This window comes from Carettochelys insculpta, chromosome 2, assembly GCF_033958435.1.
Source record: "Carettochelys insculpta isolate YL-2023 chromosome 2, ASM3395843v1, whole genome shotgun sequence".
Taxonomy (NCBI): Eukaryota; Metazoa; Chordata; order Testudines; family Carettochelyidae; genus Carettochelys; species Carettochelys insculpta.
In genome coordinates this window covers 104,408,634-104,429,810 of record NC_134138.1, presented here as the reverse complement: position 1 = coordinate 104,429,810, position 21,177 = coordinate 104,408,634, and the positions used below count along the sequence as shown (strand labels likewise).

Sequence of the window (21,177 nt, the reverse complement as noted above, 5' to 3'; positions counted from 1 at the left end):
AGAGCAACTCTCTTCTGTATACACAAGCAAGGTGGATCGTGGTAGGGGAGTTCAGGAAAGTTGTCAAGTCAGTTCTCCTTTGGAATTTCTGTATCGCCAGTTCTATCAGCTTGAAATCTTACCTTCCACAAGTTCGGAATATCCTGGCAGATGGTTTGAGCCGGTCATGCTCAGGCCCCACAAATAGTATCTTTAGCAATTGCATATTTCTGGTTTTAAATGAAGTACGTGGTTAGCCAGTCAGTTCATGACTTTGGAGTTCATAACTCTGTTGTTCCACTTTAAAATACAAAATATTCAGATACATATCTCAGAGAAAACGTTTGCAAGCTGAAGAATACAAGGGAAAACAAAGGCTTTCATCTGGGTTTTGAAAAAAAAATATATCCTGCACAATTTTTGAAAAATGAAGAGTTCGGAGTGTTTATTAAATAAACAAGTTTGCACGTTCTTTTACACAGCGAAGTCTCTCTCTAAGAAATAAATATCTTACAAAATTTGCTTTCTTGAGGTAAGTAATGTTTGCGCCACATTGATGTCTTGCACAAGGAGGTGTTCTGTTCTTTGAGATAACAGTTGCTAGATCACCTTCCATTTGTAATAGGTTTCTAATTAAATGCTCCTATAAATATTCTATATAAAGAATAAGCTTCAATAACTGAAACTTATTTACTATATTTTTAAGGAAGTATGTAAGAAAATACTTTAGAATGTTAAAGCAAAATAGGAGTTTGAAGCTGTGTCACGTAATCTGTATGAATATGCATAGAGGCAATAAATATAGTTTTATAGCTAAGATGTGTCATCCTCTGTCACTTGTGGCCCATTGCTAGCTCACAGAAGGCGATTTCTTGGGAATTTCCTTAATTTAGCTTAAATTTTTCCTTTCATTAAATTTGTGCTAATTAAAAGAAAACATGAACTCTCATATTCCACTAATGTTGAACCTCTCTAGTCTTGCACCCGTGGGTCCTGACAGATGCCAAACCAGAGAATTTGCTGAGCAACAGGTCAGTGTTGTCTTGCAGCATTACCAACACTTTCACTACTTACTTAGGGGTAAATTAGAGCTAACTATCAGCCCAGAACCCTTTGAGCCAGGACTGATGGCTGGAAATAAACTTTGTGGGACAGCATGAAACTTGTCCACATCAATGAATGAGCATCCAGCTAACTAAAATCACGCCAGGCCATAGATGTTGCCAGACCAGAGAGGGCCATACTACAGAAGTTCAACCTGTAATATTGTATATACGAAAGTAATTGTATTATTGTAAAGTCAGTGAAGTTAAATGATAATTTCTAAATAACCTGTAAGTAGAAGAATAAATAATACTATTTATATCAATATTGAAGTCATTTTACACATTGTTAAACAGGGGTGTTTATTTTTGCAGAATATATGATTTTTTGCAAAAATAAAATATTTATCATATTCTGTGACTTGAAATGTCTTCTGTAAGATGCATTAAGTCTCTCTGCTCTCCCACCATGGCCTGACTAATATGTTCTATAACTTACTGTGACAAACCACTGGACATTAACATATTCCGCGATTTGTGTGAGATTGTGAAAAGTAAATAGCATTCAGCTGTAAGACAAACTTCTATTGCAGAGCAACTGCTGTGACAGCCTTTCCTTAATAAATAAACAAAAAAAGGAAAGAAAACAGATGAACACTTTTTATGTATATTTTTTAAAACCTTTATTTTTGTCAACATTGAAAAAATGTTAAATTTCACATTGCAAATGCAAAATGACAGCAGTTCTTTACATAAACATATGAAGGAGTCTAAGTTCTATAAAAACGTTTACTAACATACAGAATAGGAAACAATTGAGGGTGTCTGCACACAGATTTTATACAAAATTCTTCAGACTTTTATGCAAGTAATATTGCCACTGCTAGTTTCCTGAAAGGTTGCTCTCAATTATTCTAGATAAATGTGCTACCATCTTCATTGGTATTAACTATGTTTGTCTTAACTTAGGAAGGGTATGTGATAACTAGTTCAAGTACAAACTCCCAAAACTTTATTTGCACACGTTCTGTTTCCAGTATCTTATGTTTTTTATTTCACTGTTTATCTTGCCACCATGCCAGTATAATTTATCACTTTTTTGCGAAGTGCTTAATCATGGTTTGTTTCATAGACTTTTTCCCACTGGTGGAAGAATGTAATGCCTCTGACATCTGCAGGAAAATTTGTTTGATTAAATCTGCAAATGCCAATGTGTCTACTCTGGTCATTTTGTTGATTAAAAAGGTATAAGACAGCATTTTTCTGTCAGTGACTGTGGTCTCCCTTTGTTGGATACCACAAGGAAGACTGAAGTGAATCCTCTTCAGAGTGTCTATTAATTTTTGATCTTCACTCTTGAGCTGTATTTCCATTATTTGGTTTGGAAGCTTGAATTTAATAGTTATATTCATGCTGTCTCTGTAATGCATATGAGGAGTTAGCCTAGAAAAAGCATAAAATTATTACTAAAACTAGTGGATTGCCTAATATTTATACATCCACTTAACCTAATATTTTTCCTAATAATTATTTAAATTGAACAAACAAAACTCCACAAACATTTTTCCTTACTCATTTTTTTAAAAAATGTTGTTTTTAACAGTGTAGACAACTGTTATCTTAATTTTAACAGTTTAAATGGAATAATGTTTCTGACTTTTTCTAGTTAGACATCCAGATTGCAAACTTATTTTTTTTACATTTTTATCAGAAATAGTAAACATAAAGTAATACATTTTATTTCAGTATCTCAGTGAAAAAGTATAAATGTAGATACATTCACTTACCATAAAATTAATAGTAGACTAAAATGAGACATTTCTGATGTGGATAATGAAAATCTGGTGCTTGCCTCAGTGCTTTGCCTCTTTGTGATTTCATCCAAATGACATGGTCTGTCTAGATATGATTATTTTATGGTCTTAGACGTGGAGTTTGGGTTTCCCCAAAACCTGTTTGAGAATGGGAACCAAAACTGAAACCAGGATAGTCTCATCAATTGCTGCTCTCAGGAGAAAAATGAAACATATTTAAAAAGGGTAATTTTAGTACTTAGGTTTCCTTTTCTCAATTTTTGTTGACCAGAAAGCAGTGTAAATCAGATGAGTGGCCACATGGAAGTATACCTGTGAAGTATTTTCAAAACAGTTTCTGATTTATGTCAAAAGAATATACAGACAGAATAGTATATGTTTAAAGGAGTCCAAAATCAACTTATTTAATTGTCTTTCATGTGACAAGTTTACTTTTAGTTATTTTACAAGAAATTATTATAGAATAATTCTACATAGGTTAGCAACATAAGTATTTTATATTTGCTTAGGGTCATTTTTGATTATCTCACACACCCATGGATATTCTCAAAAATATCATACAGAAGTATGAGGGATTACATTTTCTTGAACTCTATGCCGTTCTTTAAACCATCCTGCCTTGCAGAATAGAAAGACAAAATCATCCTAAAATATACTCCCTGTTACACTAGATTAAGGTAAAATATATCCTAACCAAAATATCAATTGTTGTAGCAGTCTGTTTTAAAAATGCCTTATCTTCCTTGACCCATTTAATTAAAAAATAAGCTTTGGTGTACCTTGTCACAAAGTACAAGAAAAAATATAGAATCGAAAGAAAAGAAATAGAAACAAAGACAAGGTACTACCTCTTTAATGTTTATTTTTAAACCCAACTTTTTATTGAGTTCTATGTAGATGTCTGTGCCAGACATTGGTGGGTCTCTGCACAAATGCTAGTGTCCATCTGCATGCGGCTTCTGTCAGTGGTGTTGGTCTCAAATAAATTTTCAGAGAAAGCATGATGTCTCATGTTTCTTTAAAAAAATACATTTATGTAATTAAAGCAATTTTAATATAGGTGGAGGCTAGGAAGTTGCATAATAGGACTATAATTTAATTTAAATTTGTTTTATGGTTTTATAAATTTGCCTAAATTTTTAGTGACTATCATTTATTTGTTTTACAATTACACCGACAGATCTCAGCTACAATCAAGGTAGCATTGTGCTAGGTGTTGCACAAACATATTAAGAAATAACCCCTGCTCTGGAAAGCTCATAATTTAAATAGAGGTGGCAAAAGATGGGAAGGGGGATATTCACAAATTACAGCAGAATCTTGTTTATCTAATCTGATTGAGACTGGGGACCAGATCATAGAATCATAGAACACTAGGACCGGAAGGGGCCTCGAGAGGCCATCGAGTCCAGTCCCCTGCCCTGACGGCAGGACCGACCGCTGTCTACACCATCCCTGATAGACATCTATCTAATCTGTTCTTAAATATCTCCAGCGAGGGAGATTCCACAACCTCCCTTGGCAACTTATTCCAGTACTTGACCACCCTGACAGTTAGGAACTTTTTCCTAATGTCCAACCTAAACTTCCCTTGCTGCAGCTTAAGTCCATTGCCTCTTGTTCTCTCCTCAGAGGCCAAGAAGAACAAGTTTTCTCCCTCCTCCTTATGACACCCTTTAAGATATCTGAAAATCGCTATCATGTCCCCCCTCAATCTTCTTTTTTCCAAGCTAAACAAGCCCAATTCTTTCAGCTTTTCTTCATAAGTCATGTTCTCCAGACCTTTTATCATTCTAGTTGCTCTTCTCTGGACCTTCTCTAATTTCTCCACATCTTTCTTGAATTGGGGTGCCCAGAACTGGACACAATATTCCAGCTGAGGCCTAACCAGTGCAGAGTAGAGCGGTAGAATGATTTCTCGTGTCTTGTTCACAACACACCTGGTAATGCATCCCAGAATCATGTTTGCTTTTTTTGCAACAGCATCACACTGTTGACTCGTATTTAACTTGTGATCTACTAGAACCCCTAGGTCCCTTTCTGCTGTACTCCTTCCTAGACAGTCTTTTCCCATTCTGTATGTGTGAAACAGATTATTCCTTCCTAAGTGCAGCACCTTACATTTATCTTTATTAAACTTCATCCTGTATACTTCAGACCATTTCTCCAATTTATCTAGATCATTCTGAATTATGACCCTATCCTCCAAGATAGTTGCAACCCCTCCCAGCTTGGTATCATCTGCAAACTTAATAAGCGTACTTTCTATGCCAATATCCAAATCATTAATGAAGATATTGAACAGAACTGGTCCCAAAACAGACCCCTGCGGAACCCCACTTGTTATGGTTTTCCAGCAGGATTGAGCACCAACAACTACTCTCTGGGTACGATTAGCCAGCCAGTTATGCACCCACCTTATTGCAGCCCCATTTAAGTTGGGCTTGCCTAGTTTGTCGATAAGAATATTATGTGAGACCGTATCAAATGCTTTACTAAAGTCTAGGTATACCACATCCACTGCTTCTCCCTTATCTACGAGTCTCGTTATCGTGTCAAAAAAAGCTATCAGGTTGGTTTGACATGATTTGTTTCTTTCAAAACCATTCTGGCTGTTCCCTATCACTTTACTACCTTCCAAGTGCTTGCAGATGACTTCCTTAACTACCTGCTCCATTACCTTTCCTGGCACAGAAGTTAGGCTGACTGGCCTGTAATTTCCTGGGTTGTTCTTATTCCCCTTTTTGTAGATGGGCACTATATTTGCCCTCTTCCAGTCTTCTGGAATCTCTCCTGTCTCCCATGACTTTCCAAAAATGAGAGCTAACGGCTCAGCTACCTCTTCTATCAGCTCCTTGAGGATTCTAGGATGCATTTCATCAGGCCCTGGTGACTTGCAGACATCTAATTTTTCCAAATGGTTTTTAACTTGTTCTTTTTTATTTCAAAAACTAACTCTACCCCTTTTCCACCAGCATTCACTATGTCAGGCATTCCTTCAGACTTCTCTGTGAAGACCGAAACAAAGAAGTCATTAAGCATCTCTGCCATTTCCAATTTCCCCTTTACTGTTTGTCCCTCCTCACTGAGCAATGGCCCTACCTTGTCCTTGGTCTTCCTCTTGTTTCTAATATATTTGTAAAAGGCCTTCTTGTTACCCTTTATGCCTGTAGCTAGTTGGAGCTCATTTTGTGCCTTAGCCTTTCTAATTTTACTCCTGCATTCCTGTGTTGTTTGCCTATGTTCATTCTTTGTAATTTGTCCTAGTTTCCATTTTTTATAGGATTCCTTTTTTAGTTTGAGATCATGCAGGATCTCCTTGTTAAGCCAAGGCGGTCTTTGCCCATATTTACTATCTTTCTTACATAGGGGAATAGCTTGTTTTTGGGCCCTTAATAATGTCTCTTTGAAAAACTGCCAACTCTCCTCAGTTGTTTTTCCCCTCAGTTTTTCCTCCCATGGGATCTTACCTACCAGCTCTCTGATGCTATAATTGCAATGTTAAAAAAATGAAACAAAAAAAACCAAAAACCCTCCTGGTTATTTTTGATAAATGGTGAACATCTAAAAGCCCAAAATATTCATAGCTGGGATTATGTTTTCTAATATGTATTACTTTATATTTATCAACACTGAATTTCAGAACACCTGGGCATCATAGGCCCTACCTTGCCACCCCACACACACATCCAGGAAATGGCCCCTGATGTCCACCAGGGCCAGGAGTACCATTGAGTGGTACCCTTCCTTGTTAATGTAGGTGCCCCACTGTGGTCTGGAGCCCAGATCGCCACAAGTGTCCAGTCCAGGGCTTTGAAACAATTGGGGAATTCCAGGTCCATGAACCAGGTGAGGGTGACGTCTGGGTTCCTCATGGTCATGATACATCGCAGGAGCACCATGTTGATGGCTTGAATGACCTGCAGGGGTCGGGGGAAGGAAAATACGTCCATGAACGCCTGACCGGGATGTCCTCCTGTCCCCTCCCTGCCAGGGGCCCCCTGCCCAGTAGCCCCTTCCTCAGGGTGGGTCTGTGGTGGAACCCAGACTTACCTCGATAAGCACTGCTCTGACGATGGCCTTGCTGACTCTGAATGGGTGGCCAGCCTCTTCCTCACCAGGAGCGCTGACAACATCTGTGTGTCCTGTTGCTGGAGGACTGGGGCGAGCCACTGGCAGAGATCCTCCAATGTCTGCCACGTTATCCTGAAGTTCCTCAGCCACCGCTCATCATCCCAGTCCTCCAGCACCAGTCGGTCCCACCACTTGGTGCTGGTGGCGAAGGCCCGCCAGCGCTGGATCAGGGGTTGGGGTTGGGGATGGGCAGCAGGGTCTTGGCCGGGGCCTGTACACTGGGTCCCATGTGAGCAACCCGGCTGTGCAGTTGAAAGGGCAGGGCAACCAATATGACCATCAGGCTGGCCAGGGTGGGAATGACAGTCCTTGGTGAAGGTGTGAGTGGGCATGGTCTCCGGCTCTTCTCCCCAGCCCATGCATTGCTGCTGTTTGCAGCATGGCAGCCTTGAGCACATGCCAGGTGGGGGTGTTGAGAGAGGCCCTTTAAGGGGTCAGCTGGTTGGAACCCGGATGGGCTTGTCGGCCATGCAACCCCCTGCCTGCATCATTTCCTGGCCCCTTACTTTGAAGTAGGAGCTAATTGTGTGTAAATGTTTTACTTCGAAGTAGTGGGGAACCTACTTATAAGTAAGACTCGGTGCTTTTTGTGTGCATATGCTCTACTAAGCAACTTTGAAGTTATTTTGTAGTATAGACATGGTCATTGGGTGTGTCTACACTAGGAACTAACTTTAAAGTTAACCTTGAAGTTAAGCACTACTTTGAAGTAGCCAGCAGAGTCTACACACATTTTCCCTTTCTTTGAAGTAGGGAGCCCAGCTTTGAAGTCCTTACTCCATTCCCAGGAATGGAATAGTGCCCTACTTTAAAGTTTAACTTTGAAGTAAGGTGTAGGTAGATGTGCAACTTCGAAGTTGTTTTTGTAGTGTAGACACAGCTATTGGGAGTGAACTTTACTTTGCCTTTTCTTTTTCATTTTCCATAGGGAATTACCTTTTAAAGAAAAGTTTGTAATTGTTGTAGTACTGGTATGCTTCTTTTTTTTAAGTCTAAACAAACTTTTTTTTTTTTGTGTACAGTGGGCCCCTGACTTCTTGCAACACCTGCATAAGTTAAATTTCCTGTGCAAAGTGGGGGAGCCAGGAAACTGGCTCCAGGCTCCCTTCTGCTGGTGGGAGTGAGAAACTGACTGGCACATCCAGCTGGGGGAAGCCAGGGAGAAACTGCAGCAGAGTGGCTGGCTATCTTCCTCCCCAGCTTCCCCCAGCTGAGAGAAGCCATGCCGAGCAGAGAGCTAGGGGAAGCCAGGGAGAATCCTCTGCATGGTGGCTGTCTGTCTGCCCTGCTTCCCCCAGCTGGGAGAGCTAGTCAGGCAGACAGCTGCAGAGCAGCTTCGAGTTGCACTTAGCTCTCTTTAGGGCAAGTTAAACGCATCTCAGAGTGCCGCATTTCAGGAGTTTACTGTATTTTTATTAAGATTTTAAGCCATGATTCCAAAACTGGATGGTAGAGTGTTGTAAAGCTGTATGTTTCTGGTCTTACTGTCAATCTCTTAACCATTTAGCAACTTTTTTCCTCCACTGCTGGTGTTAATATTCTGCATTATAATTTTTTTTTCTGGTGTTAGAATATGAAGATGGTGATTTATCATCTTGGATAAACCGAGAAAGATTCCAAGGGTATCTCAATGTAGATGGGTTTACGCTCTATGAACTTGGAGATACAGGTAAGATGCCTCTGTGTTCAAGTTATGTACATTATTCACTGTAACCCCAGGTAATATTGATGAAACAAGTGATTTTTATGTCTTCAAAGGAAATTAAATTCAGAGTTAAGTCTCATACTTCCCAGCTGATTCTTAGCGTATTTTAAAAAAATCTCATGGGGACTTCGGTCCCCATGTTGTAATATTTAAGTACATTTGTGTTGAGTTAAATCAAATTTCATCCTTCTCCAAAAAAAAAAAAGGAAATGTACATGATTCCTAACTAAACTCTGTAGGACATATGTTTTTGCTGCCCTTTATTTAGGAAAGCCTTCTGCATTTAGTTAATGATTCAAAGCCATTGAAGTCAGTGTAAGTCTTGCCTTTGTCTTCATTGGACTTTGGATGAATTCCTTACTTTTAGTTTCCAAATCCACACAGTACAGTGTTGCTAATTCTGTACTGTTAATCAAAACTGAGTAGACCACAAGTTTGAGATTAGACACAACTATGTTTCATTTTGTTCTTCCATTGCATGTCCTCCAAAAAATTTGGAAGATGTATGCATAAAAGTTTTGTGATGTGTATTTAATGAGCATTACAAATCTAGACTGGCTCAATTGTGTTGAATTGTGGGGGAGAGCAATAGGAGAAAAATAATAGGTATTCATGGGGATACTTTTTTCAAATAAAAACTTTTATTCTGTGAAATTTCAGTTAAGAATAATTTGTTACCCTAATAATTGAGATACAATATAGCTACTGCTTAAAATAGATACATGAGCATAGCTTAATGCCTGTGCTGTAAATTTTAAAAGGTAACTCTGGATGATTAATTTAAGATTGCTTGAAGGCTACTGATTTTTTTTTTCCAGAAAGTGCATAGCACCCCATGACATCAGCCCTCTTAAGATCTCTCAAGTTAGACATCCAAAAACACTATTTGCCTCTGAAAAGTTAAACCTCTACTTTATACACCAAAACTCTGACTTTTCCAAATAATTTAAGAAGGTAAAATGTCTATAAATTTAGATCATTATGAATGTATATAACAACTTGTCTAAATAGAAATGTATAAAAGGGCTGACATATCTTTTAATTATAGTTTGATGTCCATCATCGGTATTAGCAAATTCTCTTGGTTTTAACAGTGATTACTTCTGGAAATCACAGAAGACTTCAGTCAAAATATTGATTTAATCAGTGTGATGAAGCATCTATGTCTCCAGATTATGTCCAATATCTTCAAGAAAAAAACATCTTGCCCACAATGAGACTTTTGAATTCATCCACACTTCTCTAGAAATCTCAAAAGCATTAGAAAGGAGTGTTCTCTAATAAGGATGCAGTGGGATGTAAATAGGTTAAGATGTGAAGGGAATGAGCACAAGTGAGTTTGGAGTAGGAGCATGGAGGAGATGGGAGACATTCCCCATCTTCTTTATTTAGTCCTTTTGCCAAGCACAAAGAGATCCATCTGCAATTGCACCATGGAGAAGTGGAATGGGGAGGAGTTGTAGAAGTTACATTATCCATTTCCTCATTCTACCCTTCAAGGATTCCCCATTGACAATATTATCACTCTTATGTGGGTTCTCCCCCTATGTGAACCTCCTTGCATTGGGTGCAGGTCTGGGGCAACAGCAATCAGAAGGGATGCTTTGGAGACTGGGGATAAGCAGCACTACGTTGTTTGTCTAGGTGTTGAGATTTTAGGTAGTCAATCCACTGCCTGTTTCACTGTGGGGAAAAAACTACTTTTCTAACACAGGGAGAGCCGACATTTGAAGAAAATTCTTGCAAAACTTAATGCATTTCTTACTGTGTTGAGTTTGTCCAAGAGAGCAGATAATTTGACCTGAATATAAACACTTTAAAGATGTTTCTAAACTTCCATGAATCAAACCAAGCAGAGACCAGTAAGTAAAGCTATTTGGTCTCCATTACATTCTACATGATATTCAGTAAATCTGTGCACAGGGTCATTTGAAAGTGCAGCTCCTCTGACAATGGACTACAGACGATGTAAGAAGCTATTTTTCTGACCTGGTGGCACAGACAAGAATTCAAATAAAATTCTAACATTTCTTCATGTAAGTTGTAACAAATAATACTCCAGGTTTTTAAACACATTGTGCCACAACAATTATAAATGAATTGATACAAAAATATTCTGAAATTTTGAAATGGCAGAGTTCTGGTGATTGCAGTACTTGTGTTACTACCACTATGGATTTGTGAATAGATCGAAACTAACATGGTTTCCCTTCATATATATTTCCATAGTCATGCTAACCTAGCATTCAATCACGTGTAATTTATTTTCCATTATGTTAGTACAAACTGATGTGTGTAGTCGTATGCTTGTGTAGCTTTTTTGTGGCAGTTTAGAAGGGATTTTTCTACACACCAAGATTTTGGCAGTTGTTTTCAAAACTGAATGCCTCTTTGATCTGATAGTTGGAGATTGTGAAGTGGTAGTGATCTCAACTTCTTGGGCAAAGTAATAGATTCCCTTGAAAAAACAATGTGATGAATTTAGGTCTCTTATTCCATATTTTAGGAAAACTTGTGGCTATTGCGATTATTGATGACAAAAATTCTTCAGCTGAGCATACCAGGTATGGTATTATTGAAGCTGCAAAAAATTAAAGAATTTGTGCAGGTTTATATGTTAGAATTGCCATCAGACTTCATCTTACTAGATTTATCTCATATTGGAAAGGAATATTTAAATTCTTAAAGCTGTTTTAAATGTGAAGTGAAGATTGACTTAACCCTGGTATTTGCACATTTTCTGAGAGTGCTAAACCAGTATATTCTAAACTGTGTTTCGCAGAACACTGGTGTTCCTTGAACAGATAACAAGTGTGCTGTGAGCATCTGATACTTTTTGATGTCATATACTGATGGTATATATTTTCTGTTGTTAAAACCATACACAATGTTACTTCTTCATTGCTATGATACCTGTTCAATGAAATAAATTTATTGCTGTATATGTTGCTATTTGGGTGGGTGTTTTGGTTTGGTGGTGTTTTTTTTTTTTTTGCGGGGGGGGGGGGTGACAAGATTTTTTTTTTTTTTAAGAACATTTTCATAGGTGTTTCACATTTAAAAAAAAATTGTTTGGTGTTCCATGGTCTCAAAAAGTTTAAGAAACACTGTGCTAGACTAATGTGATTCTACATATCTTGTTCACCTACTTGATGATTAAAGGCTGTAGGAAATTCCATACTACTGCACCGGCAGTCAAAGGGGTTAAGATTGCATTTATTCACTTAGATTTGAAATGCAAATAGAGGTTTCTCTAGGTGCAACTGCAGGTAAAAATTGTGCCTTCTATAAGAGGTATCTTGGTACTAAAGAGATTATTATTGTGTTACAATAGGCCAGTCAGAGGGCCTATCGTAATGCAATGTATTGGAGGGCCAGTCAGAATCCAGGATCTCGAGATCTTTGTGCAGATGAGATATGTAGTCTTTAAGATCATTGTACTGAATTAAATTTTAAATATTTAAAAATTAAAAGAGAGAACTTAAGGTCAACCAATTATGAGTTTAGTTTTAAAACATTTTTTTGAATTAAAAGATTGGTGTTCAATTCTATACAGATAGTCACACAGTTAAAAACAGATTAGTAATTTTAGTCATTCATACCTGCTGGGTAGTAATTTACCAAAGAAACTGAGAACAAACAACCCTCTAGGCAACCATGACTTTTTCAGTTGAGCCACTAATTTATTTTAAAATAATTACATTCTTGAGTTCTTTTTGTGCTAATTTGTTCCATTTGTGAGTATTTTCTTAAAGTTTAGTATGTTATGTTTGCCTATGGCAATAGAGATAAATTAATTATTCCTGGACCAATTCTGATAGCATCTTAAAAAGTACTTTATTAAGTTTGTGACGAAGGTGACTTTTTTTAGTGAAACACAGAGGTCGCTGTTTTGCGGTACTGGGTAGATAGGATAGCATTCACTCCCTATTCAGAGATTCGAATTATTAGTTATTTGTACTTCAGAAAAACAGAGTTGACTTTACTACAGTTATAACATTTCTCCTTTTTTCACCCCCCTACAATAGGCTAAAGTCTGTTATTCAAGAAGTGGCTAAAGATTACAGAGACCATTTTCACAGGTATATGTGGTACTATGGTTGCATAGCTTTTATTTCCCTAACCTATGTTGCTCTTCATTTAATGCAGCGTTTTTCTCATTTTTAGATTGGCAGTCCCTTTTTTGATATATATTTATCTTCTTATACTTACCATGAAAGTTGGAGTGGAAAAATGTAGAAATGTTAAGGAAATGCCTGGGTAATGTATTTGTGTCTTGAGAGAGGTTGTCTGAATACTTTTACCTTGAAGAGCAAAGGTGTGTGACATGTAGGGGAGCGAGATTTTCTTTTGTTTAGTAATTGCCCCAATTTCCTTTTGTAAACTGCAGATTGAGAAATATTGATTTAATGAATTGTTAATCATTGCATTTCTATCTCAATAATGCAAACTGTGCAATAGGACTAACATGTTTGCCTGGCAATAATTGCATTATAATTAATGTGTTATCTTGCCAAGTCAAGTGTGATTCTTGTTGTCAGTCCACTGAAACTTAGTTTGGGATTTTCCTTAAAAAATTTGAGGGAAAAAGAAATTGCAAGCAAGGGTTTATAAATATTTTTATTATTTACTGAAAATGATTGATTGTTCCACTTTTTTTCCCCCTCTGATCTTCTGGCTGCCAGGATGTATCTGGGGATGTCTGTGACACCAGAGCCTGTGATATCCAGTAACAGAGAATATGCTGGTTCACTTGTGTTCTGTTTTTTTTTTTTCTGCCATTGTCAGACAATTTTTTTAATCCGGATGGACATGTAGTAAGTGTATTGGACAAAAAAATAAAGGCACAAAGAATATGTGTGGTGTTCTTGGAGATTTGTCCAACTTTTGCATTCTTATGCTATGGTTGCACTACAGCACTGTGTCAACAGAAGCCCCTGTCAGAAGAGATTTTCTGATGAAGATTCTGTCGACAGAGTGCAGCCACACACTAAAAGCAGATTGAAAGTATTCTCTGCTCTGTCGGCAGAGTGGCCAGACTTCCTGGCTGCTCTCTCCTCAAAGCAGGCACCCAGAAGCTGTTCTGTATGCCCTGTCTATCAAGAGTAGGCCTCCCAGAGCATCCACGCAGCTTTTTTTGTCAATGTAATCTGTCAAGAGCAGTGTTATGCCTCATGGCTGAGAGGCAGAATGCTTCCAGCAAAAGTGCTGAGTTTTGTCCACAAATTGTTGACAAAACACATTTTGTGTGTGCACACTCCATGAGATTTGTGCTAGTGTAACCATAACCTTATAGTAATAGATGAATGTGAAAACTACCAGTTCCTGCTCCCCTATGTAATTTTAGAGAAATATTGTAGAAAGAGTATTTTTGACTGCTATAGTCTATAATTTTAATTTCCTTAATGTACCATTGACTAGCGTTACTTCTTGTTCTTTGTATCTTTGATAGGAACTTTCAGTTTGGCCATATGGATGGTAACGACTATATTAATAGCTTATTAATGGAGTAAGTAAATTCTGACTTCACTATTCTTCTCTATCTGTGCTTGTACTAGTTATGCAACTGATTTTCAAGATCCATGTATGGATGCCACTAGTGCGCCCTTCAGTAATTCAAAATCAGACTAAAATTTTTGGAAAGATTTATTTTTTCCCATGTAAAATTTATAACTTTACTCACTAGAAGAGAAGCATTAACATGTTTCTCTTAGCCAGTTTCTGGCGTTGAATGCTAAATCCTCTTCTGTTTATTGTACTACAGCTATATAAGGTTTTATGTTGATTTAACAGCAGATATACCTCTAAGATAATGCTTCATGGTAAAGCTTACTTTAAAAAAAAAAAGTAGTATCGTTATACATTTCATTAGAAATTAACGTATTTCCCAAATATTGCACTATGTAACAAACAGTGAAATAATAGAAATAATTAAGAACTTATATGTGCCCTACTCTAGCAAGGTAGCTAAATTGACATACTTAATGTGCATTCGTCATTTCATTAAAAGGTATATATATGAGTGCTGGTTTATGGGTTTTTTTCCTCTGAATTGATGCATTTGTTTATGATCGAGGCTTACTTTGAATTATTTGAATTTCATGTTTGTCTCTTCTGTAAAAGAAGTGACTAGGAAAGTAAAATGATTGGCTATCATTGCTTTCAACGTGGAGCATATTATTAGTCAAGGCTTCTCAGTCTCATTTTTAGATTTAATGGTAATTTAGAATTGTGGGATAGGAGCATCCTTAATTTGCAGTGGCATTCTGGTGGAGATGACAACTGTTTTGTCAATGTATGTTTGTACCCTGGTGAAGGTTCCATCAGCCTCAAAAACTGCAGCCAAGGTAGACTTTGGATGAATTTGCACTTTTTGATAAGTGATGCCTTTTACATAATTCAGTCTATAACCTCTTTTAAAAAAAGATATGTTAGTGGTGTGGGGCAGGACACATAAAGCTTTGTTTAATATAACAGCAAGCATTGTAGGAGCTAAGGATCAAGGTAGAAGGAAATATTAAATATCAGGCATCTATTAGTGGGATAAAATAAATATTGAGTTCACTGTGGATTAAAATTCATGGAGTTGTTCTGTTGTTCACTCTTATAACTGTCCTTACTGTGGTCCTGATTGGTTGATTTAATTACTGAAGTAAAAGAACATTAGGGAAAGACGTGGCATGCTTGGAGCAAGAGGGACTATTGTCCTAGACCGGAATAAGCACTTATAGCGCACATTTAATCCTGGAAGCTTTCTGTCTCAAGTGCGTTAAGGGGAGGGTCTAAGGTTATTCAGCTTGAGAAGGAGAGCAAGAGTTTTATCAACTAGTCTCTCTCTTCCCCTCCCCGCCCGGATGTTCTTTTCATGCTTGATATTATGTGGCTGAATTTTACTGCTCAGTACTGTCCTAAGTCAGGATCATATGTAACTGTGCCTGCCAATCTCTTGGGACACCTGATCCGTCTTCCTTTCTGAATATCCCAGGTGCATATTATGACCCACGTTAATGCAGAATCTAGGGATGCCCCCTGACTTCCTCTAGCTGTGAGAAACCATGACAGGGTTCCCTCACCATAGTAGCTTCTTCTGTCCACCCTGTGTTGCTGTCTTTAGTGTGTCCCTCTGGCTCCCCTTCACAGTTTACTTTCTATTTGTGGAACCTCCACATAACCTTTAGTGCACATCTTTCCCTCCTGTTACCCCCATACCAATAAAAATAACCAGTAATAATGGGTAATTATTAATCAATTACCTTGCTATTGCAGTTGAGGATGGGAGAAGTTAACTGCAACTGCCCTTGAGGTGTCCTATCTGTATAAGTTCTGTGGCCTGGAAAGTTGCTATGACTAAACCACTGTTGAGGTATTCTTTTACACCAAAATATGTATTTCAAAGTGGCAAGTTTCTCCATAAATGACAACGTTTGCGTACCTTGTAAGTGATAGCAAATATTACTTTTTGCACATATGGACACTTAAAAGCTTGCACCAGGTCACTTTACTTTTAGTTCAGTCTGTTTTCCACCAGATGGCAGCAACAGAAAGTCTGTGAAACAATATAAAGATTTAAGAACTTTCTGGTATCTGTTTTATACTGTTGTGGAAACATATAGAAATACCTTTGCATTCTTCACATTCCTGTAAATCTTAATCACTTTTTCCCCCAGGGGTCAGAGAGTGATACAGTATTTTCAGGCTTGACATTAGGAATAGGTTTATCAACTTTATTAGCAATCATTATGCAATTCAACTCAGAGGGGTAGCTGTGTTAGTCTATAGCTTCTCAAATAACAAGCAGTCCTGTAGCACCTAGAAGACTAACAAATTATTCATTAGGTACTAAGCTTCTGTGGGTAAAAATCTGAGGTAGTGGGCCTTGCTCACGAAAGCTCATTACCTAATAAGTAATTTGTTAGTCTTTAAGATGCTATAGGACTGTTTGTTGTTTATAATGATAACTAGGGAATTATACTGTTCATCAGTACATTTCCTTGAAAAAAATGGATGGATTGATTTTTGTCAGAATCTTCCCAGCTTGGGATGACATCTATTTTTGGAGGAAGAATACTACTTAGTGTGCTTATTGTGGGCATTCAACACCTCTGAGAGTTTCCATTAATTTGAGAGGGATCTCCAAGTGCTTAACAACACCAAGGCTTTGTCTACACTGGCACAGAACTTCAAAATGGCCATGCAAATGGACAAATTGAAGATAACTGCTCAGAGGAATAAGGACCCTCGTCTGGACGAGGCACGCAGGAGCAAAAAGGGGCAATTTTGAAGCACCGTGGCCGGTGGCCTGCTAATGAGGCTCTGAATATGTATTTTAGCGCCTCATTAGTTATCTTCAATTTGGCCATTTGCATGGCCATTTGGAAGTTTTGTGCCAATGTAGACGTGGCCCAAAAGTTAAAATGTCACACTGTTTTAAATTTTTTTCCCTAATTGTTCAATTTTTGCCAAAATGGGAGCCAGTCTGGTTTTTTATTGTATACGTTTTTATGTTACAAAATGCAGCTTTTTATTGCAGAGCATAAGATGGAGGGTTTGGGGGGTTTGCTTCCCAACACCCTGGCTAATTAACCACAATGTCATGATTTACAGGGTGTCTGCTCCAGTTCTTCTGCCAAAATGTTGTTTAACACATCAGATTTTAAAATAGAGAAGTACTAAAGCAGGGGTCTTCAACCCACACTTCTGGAGCCACATGCAGCTCTTTCACGACTTTTTTGTGGCTTCTGATGCTATAATTGCAACGTTAAAAAAATGAAACAAAAAAAAAAAAACCCTCCTGGTTATTTTTGATAAATGGTGAACATCTAAAAGCCCAAAAATGAACAACTCCTATATAAATAGCAAATAATATGTGATCTCGAAATGTTGGACAATTTCCCCTAGTGTCCTCCAAAGAGAGCAAAAGTTCAGGAGTGAAAGTCAGGAAGACGGTACAAATGCACACAGAAGAAATAGAATATGTAAAAAGTCTGAATGTCCTTCACTAACACACATTGCACTACAAATCATTGTGTATGTGTGATTCTTAAAATAGGGGTCACAAAAAGTGTGGTTTGCTGTTATTTCTTAAGGACCGTCTCATAGTCACATGCATTACAGCTGTTGAATTGTTAAGTTTTTTTTACCAAATTGGAGAAGAAAAAAATAAAGGTTCTTTTTGTTATTTTGGTTGCCGACCCCGATATTAAACCAAGGGAAAAGGGGAAGGATTTATTTAGAAGTCTTAAAAAACCTATTGGAGGAGGAGAGGAAAAGAGAAGACTTAAAAAAAAAAACATTAGCGCCATTCCCCCCCCCCCGCCCCAAAGGGGAGATGTGGATGGTATAAGAATATTAGACGGTTTTTCTAGCTTATTTTGATGATGGGGAGACACTTTTATAGCTTTTCAAAACAAACAGGAGTGTCTGTAAATAAGACTACTATTAATATAAATTATACAATTTTCATCTTCAGTGAAAGAGTAGCAAGAGTTGACACTTCTGTTTGGCTAGAAAGTGGACTTCTAGTTTTTGTGTTTTGTTTTCTTATTTCACAATTCTTTGTGTAGGGATAATTTGCACTAAATAAAGTACACAGAAAAGAACAGTAATCTCTGGGGAAGGCTACATATAGATATTATCATGTTCTGTAAGCAGGAGAGCTCCCTGAGAGTTCAAAAAATTCAGATTCCTGCTATATATGTCTTCTTCCTTGGTGTGTGTTTAACAGGTCTTAACTTTTTTTTCATGTCACTTTACTTTACACTGGAAAAGTACAGGAGCATGCACACGTGCCACACATTCCTTCTGCACGATTCATTTTGCCGGCTGTCCAGAAAATTCCTGTCTTTTAGGATTGAACTTTTTAGCTATGTCTACATGTGAAGCCTACATCGAAGTAGCTTATTTCGATTTGGAGACATCAAAATAGGCTATTTCGATGAATAACGTCTACACGTCCTCCAGGGCTGGCAACGTCGATGTTCAACTTCAATGTTGCGCAGCACCACATCGAAATAGGCACTGTGAGGGAACATGTACACGCCAAAGTAGCACACATCGAAACAGAGATGCCAGGCACAGCTGCAGACAGGGTCACAGGGCAGACAAGCACTTCCGGGGCAACAGCTAGCTGCTCCCTTAAAGGGCCCCTCCCAGACACACTCAGCCTGCACAGCACGCAGTCTGAGGAGCCATAGGCACACAGACCCTGGGCGACGCAGGCATGGACCCCCAGCAGCAGCAGCAGCAGCCAGAGGTCCACCCAGCCCTTCCGGCAGGAGCAGGGCTCGCCCTGATCCATGCCATGTGGGAGGCAGCTGAGCACCTCCTTGCCACACCGGAGGAGGAGCTGCCCCCAGGGCACCCCCAACCCTGCAGCACCCTCCCCCCCCCGCCTCACACGCCGCCGCCTGTGGAGCTACCCCACCAGCACCGGCTGGTGCTTGAGGAGTGGGACGACGGCCGCTGGCTCAGGAACTTCAGGATGAGCCGGCAGACATTTATGGAGCTGTGCCAGTGGCTCACCCCCGCACTCAGGCACCAGGACACTGTCATGCGGCGTGCCCTCACAGTGCAGAAATGGGTCGGCATCGCTGTCTGGAAGCTGGCCACTCCCGACAGCTACCGATCCGTGGGACAGCTGTTTGGTGTCGGCAAGGCCACCGTTGGGGCTGTCTTCATGGAGGTAAGAGAACCCACGGGGGGACGGCAGGGCAGGGGAGGGGGGCCTGGGCAGAGGAGGGCAGGGCAGGGCAGGGCAGGGCCACGCACACCCTGCTCACCCCTCATTGGTGCTCTCCCATGTGCTTTCCCTGCAGGTTGTGCATGCCATCAACACCATGCTCCTGCACAGGCTCATGAGGCTGGGGGACCCAGATGCCACCATCGCGGCCTTTGCCACCCTGGGCTTTCCCAATTGCTTCGGGGCTCTGGATGGGACTCACATCCCCATCCGCGCCCCGCATCACAGTGGAGGACGCTACATGAATCGCAAGGGCTACCATTTTGTGGTCCTCCAGGCCTTGGTGGACAGCCGGGGCCGTTTCCAGGACACTTATGCGGGCTGGCCTGGCAGCACCCACGCCGCCCGGGTTTTCCGGAACTCGGGCCTGTGCCGCCGGCTGGAGGTGGGGACCTACATCCCCCAGTGGGAGATCCCTGTAGGGGACACCACCATGCCCCTCTGCGTCATCGCAGATGCGGTGTGCCCACTCCGGCCCTGGCTCATGCACCCGTACACGGGCCATCTCTCTGCCAGCCAGGAGCGCTTCAACCAGCGCCTGAACCACGTGCGCCAGGTGGTGGAGAGCTCATTTGACCGCCTGAAAGGACGCTGGAGATGTCTCCTCACTCGCCTGGATGCGGGCCCCAACAACATCCCCCAGATTGTGGGTGCCTGCTGTGCCCTGCACAATTTGGTGGAGAGCAAGGGGGAGACCTTTTTTCAGGGCTGGGCTGTGGAGGCCGGCAGGGCCGACGTGCAGCCACCCGCTGCCCCCAGTCGCCAGGTGGACCCTGAAGGGACCCGGGTCCGGGAGGCCCTGCGGGCCCACTTCGATGATGAGGCCGCGGGGTGAACTCTGCCAGGCCCCCCACTGCCCACCCCTTCCTCCACAACACTCACTGCCCCTACGCCCACACCACGGAGCACCCAACCGCACCCCCCCACACACACTTTTCCTGGACAAATGACAGCACGCACTTGTGGCTGAACTTAAACTGGTTTTTCTTTTAGAACTTTTTTTTTTTAACTATAATTAAAACAAGAACAAACTATATACAAGACCTCTTCTAACAAAAGTATTCTGTACAAATAAAACAATAATAAAAAAGATTGCACGTAACGGATATGTTGGTCAATAAAAAGAAAACCAGGGATGATAAGGAAGGGGAGAACTATTTACATGGGGGGGACGGGGCAAAGGGGGGGCACAAATATAAATGAAATGGGTCAATAACAATCCTCTTTTCAGACATATAACTATATACAAGCGGGGGTGCCACGTCCCGGGCCCCACTCCCCTAAAGTCCAGCACTGGGGGTGGGCGGCCGGGAGCCCCGCCTCGGCTGCAGCCCTGTCCGGGGCTGGCTGGGGGCCGGGCGGACTGGAAGATATGACCGGCGAGTCTCAGCTGGCCCCAGGTGTCCCTTGGCTGTCCGGCCCTTGGTGGTGGGTGGCGGGGCGACAGCGGATGGAACGGCGATGTGCGGAGCAGCAGGTGGTGCGGCAGGTGGAGCAGGCAGGGCGGGTGGAGCAGGCAGGGCGGGCGCTGCGGCGGCCGGCGTGGCATGGGGGGGCAGGTAGTCCACAAGACGGTTGAATGTCTCCATGTAGGCCCCCCATGCCTCTTGGCGCCAGGCCAGCGCCCGCTCCTGCAGGTCCAGGCGGCGTTGGTCCACCCGCAGGCGCTGCTCCGCGAGCTCCAGCCGCCGCTGATGGATGGCCAGCACCTGGGGGTCCGTCACCGTCGGGTGCTGTTACGGGGTCCGCCGTCTATCCCGCCAG

General features: G+C 40.7%; 1 protein-coding gene across 4 annotated transcripts in view; it reads left to right on the top strand.

The window, feature by feature from the left end:
• TMX3 (thioredoxin related transmembrane protein 3) overlaps positions 1 to 21,177 on the top strand; it is a 63,514-nt gene that overhangs the window by 32,304 nt on the left and 10,033 nt on the right. For all 4 annotated transcript variants that reach the window (XM_074987514.1, XM_074987511.1, XM_074987512.1 and 1 more), the window contains exons 10-13: positions 8,541 to 8,639; positions 11,182 to 11,239; positions 12,704 to 12,757; positions 14,128 to 14,184. In XM_074987514.1, coding sequence (XP_074843615.1) covers positions 8,541 to 8,639; positions 11,182 to 11,239; positions 12,704 to 12,757; positions 14,128 to 14,184 — 268 coding nt within the window. The remainder of the gene's footprint in view (positions 1 to 8,540; positions 8,640 to 11,181; positions 11,240 to 12,703; positions 12,758 to 14,127; positions 14,185 to 21,177) is intronic.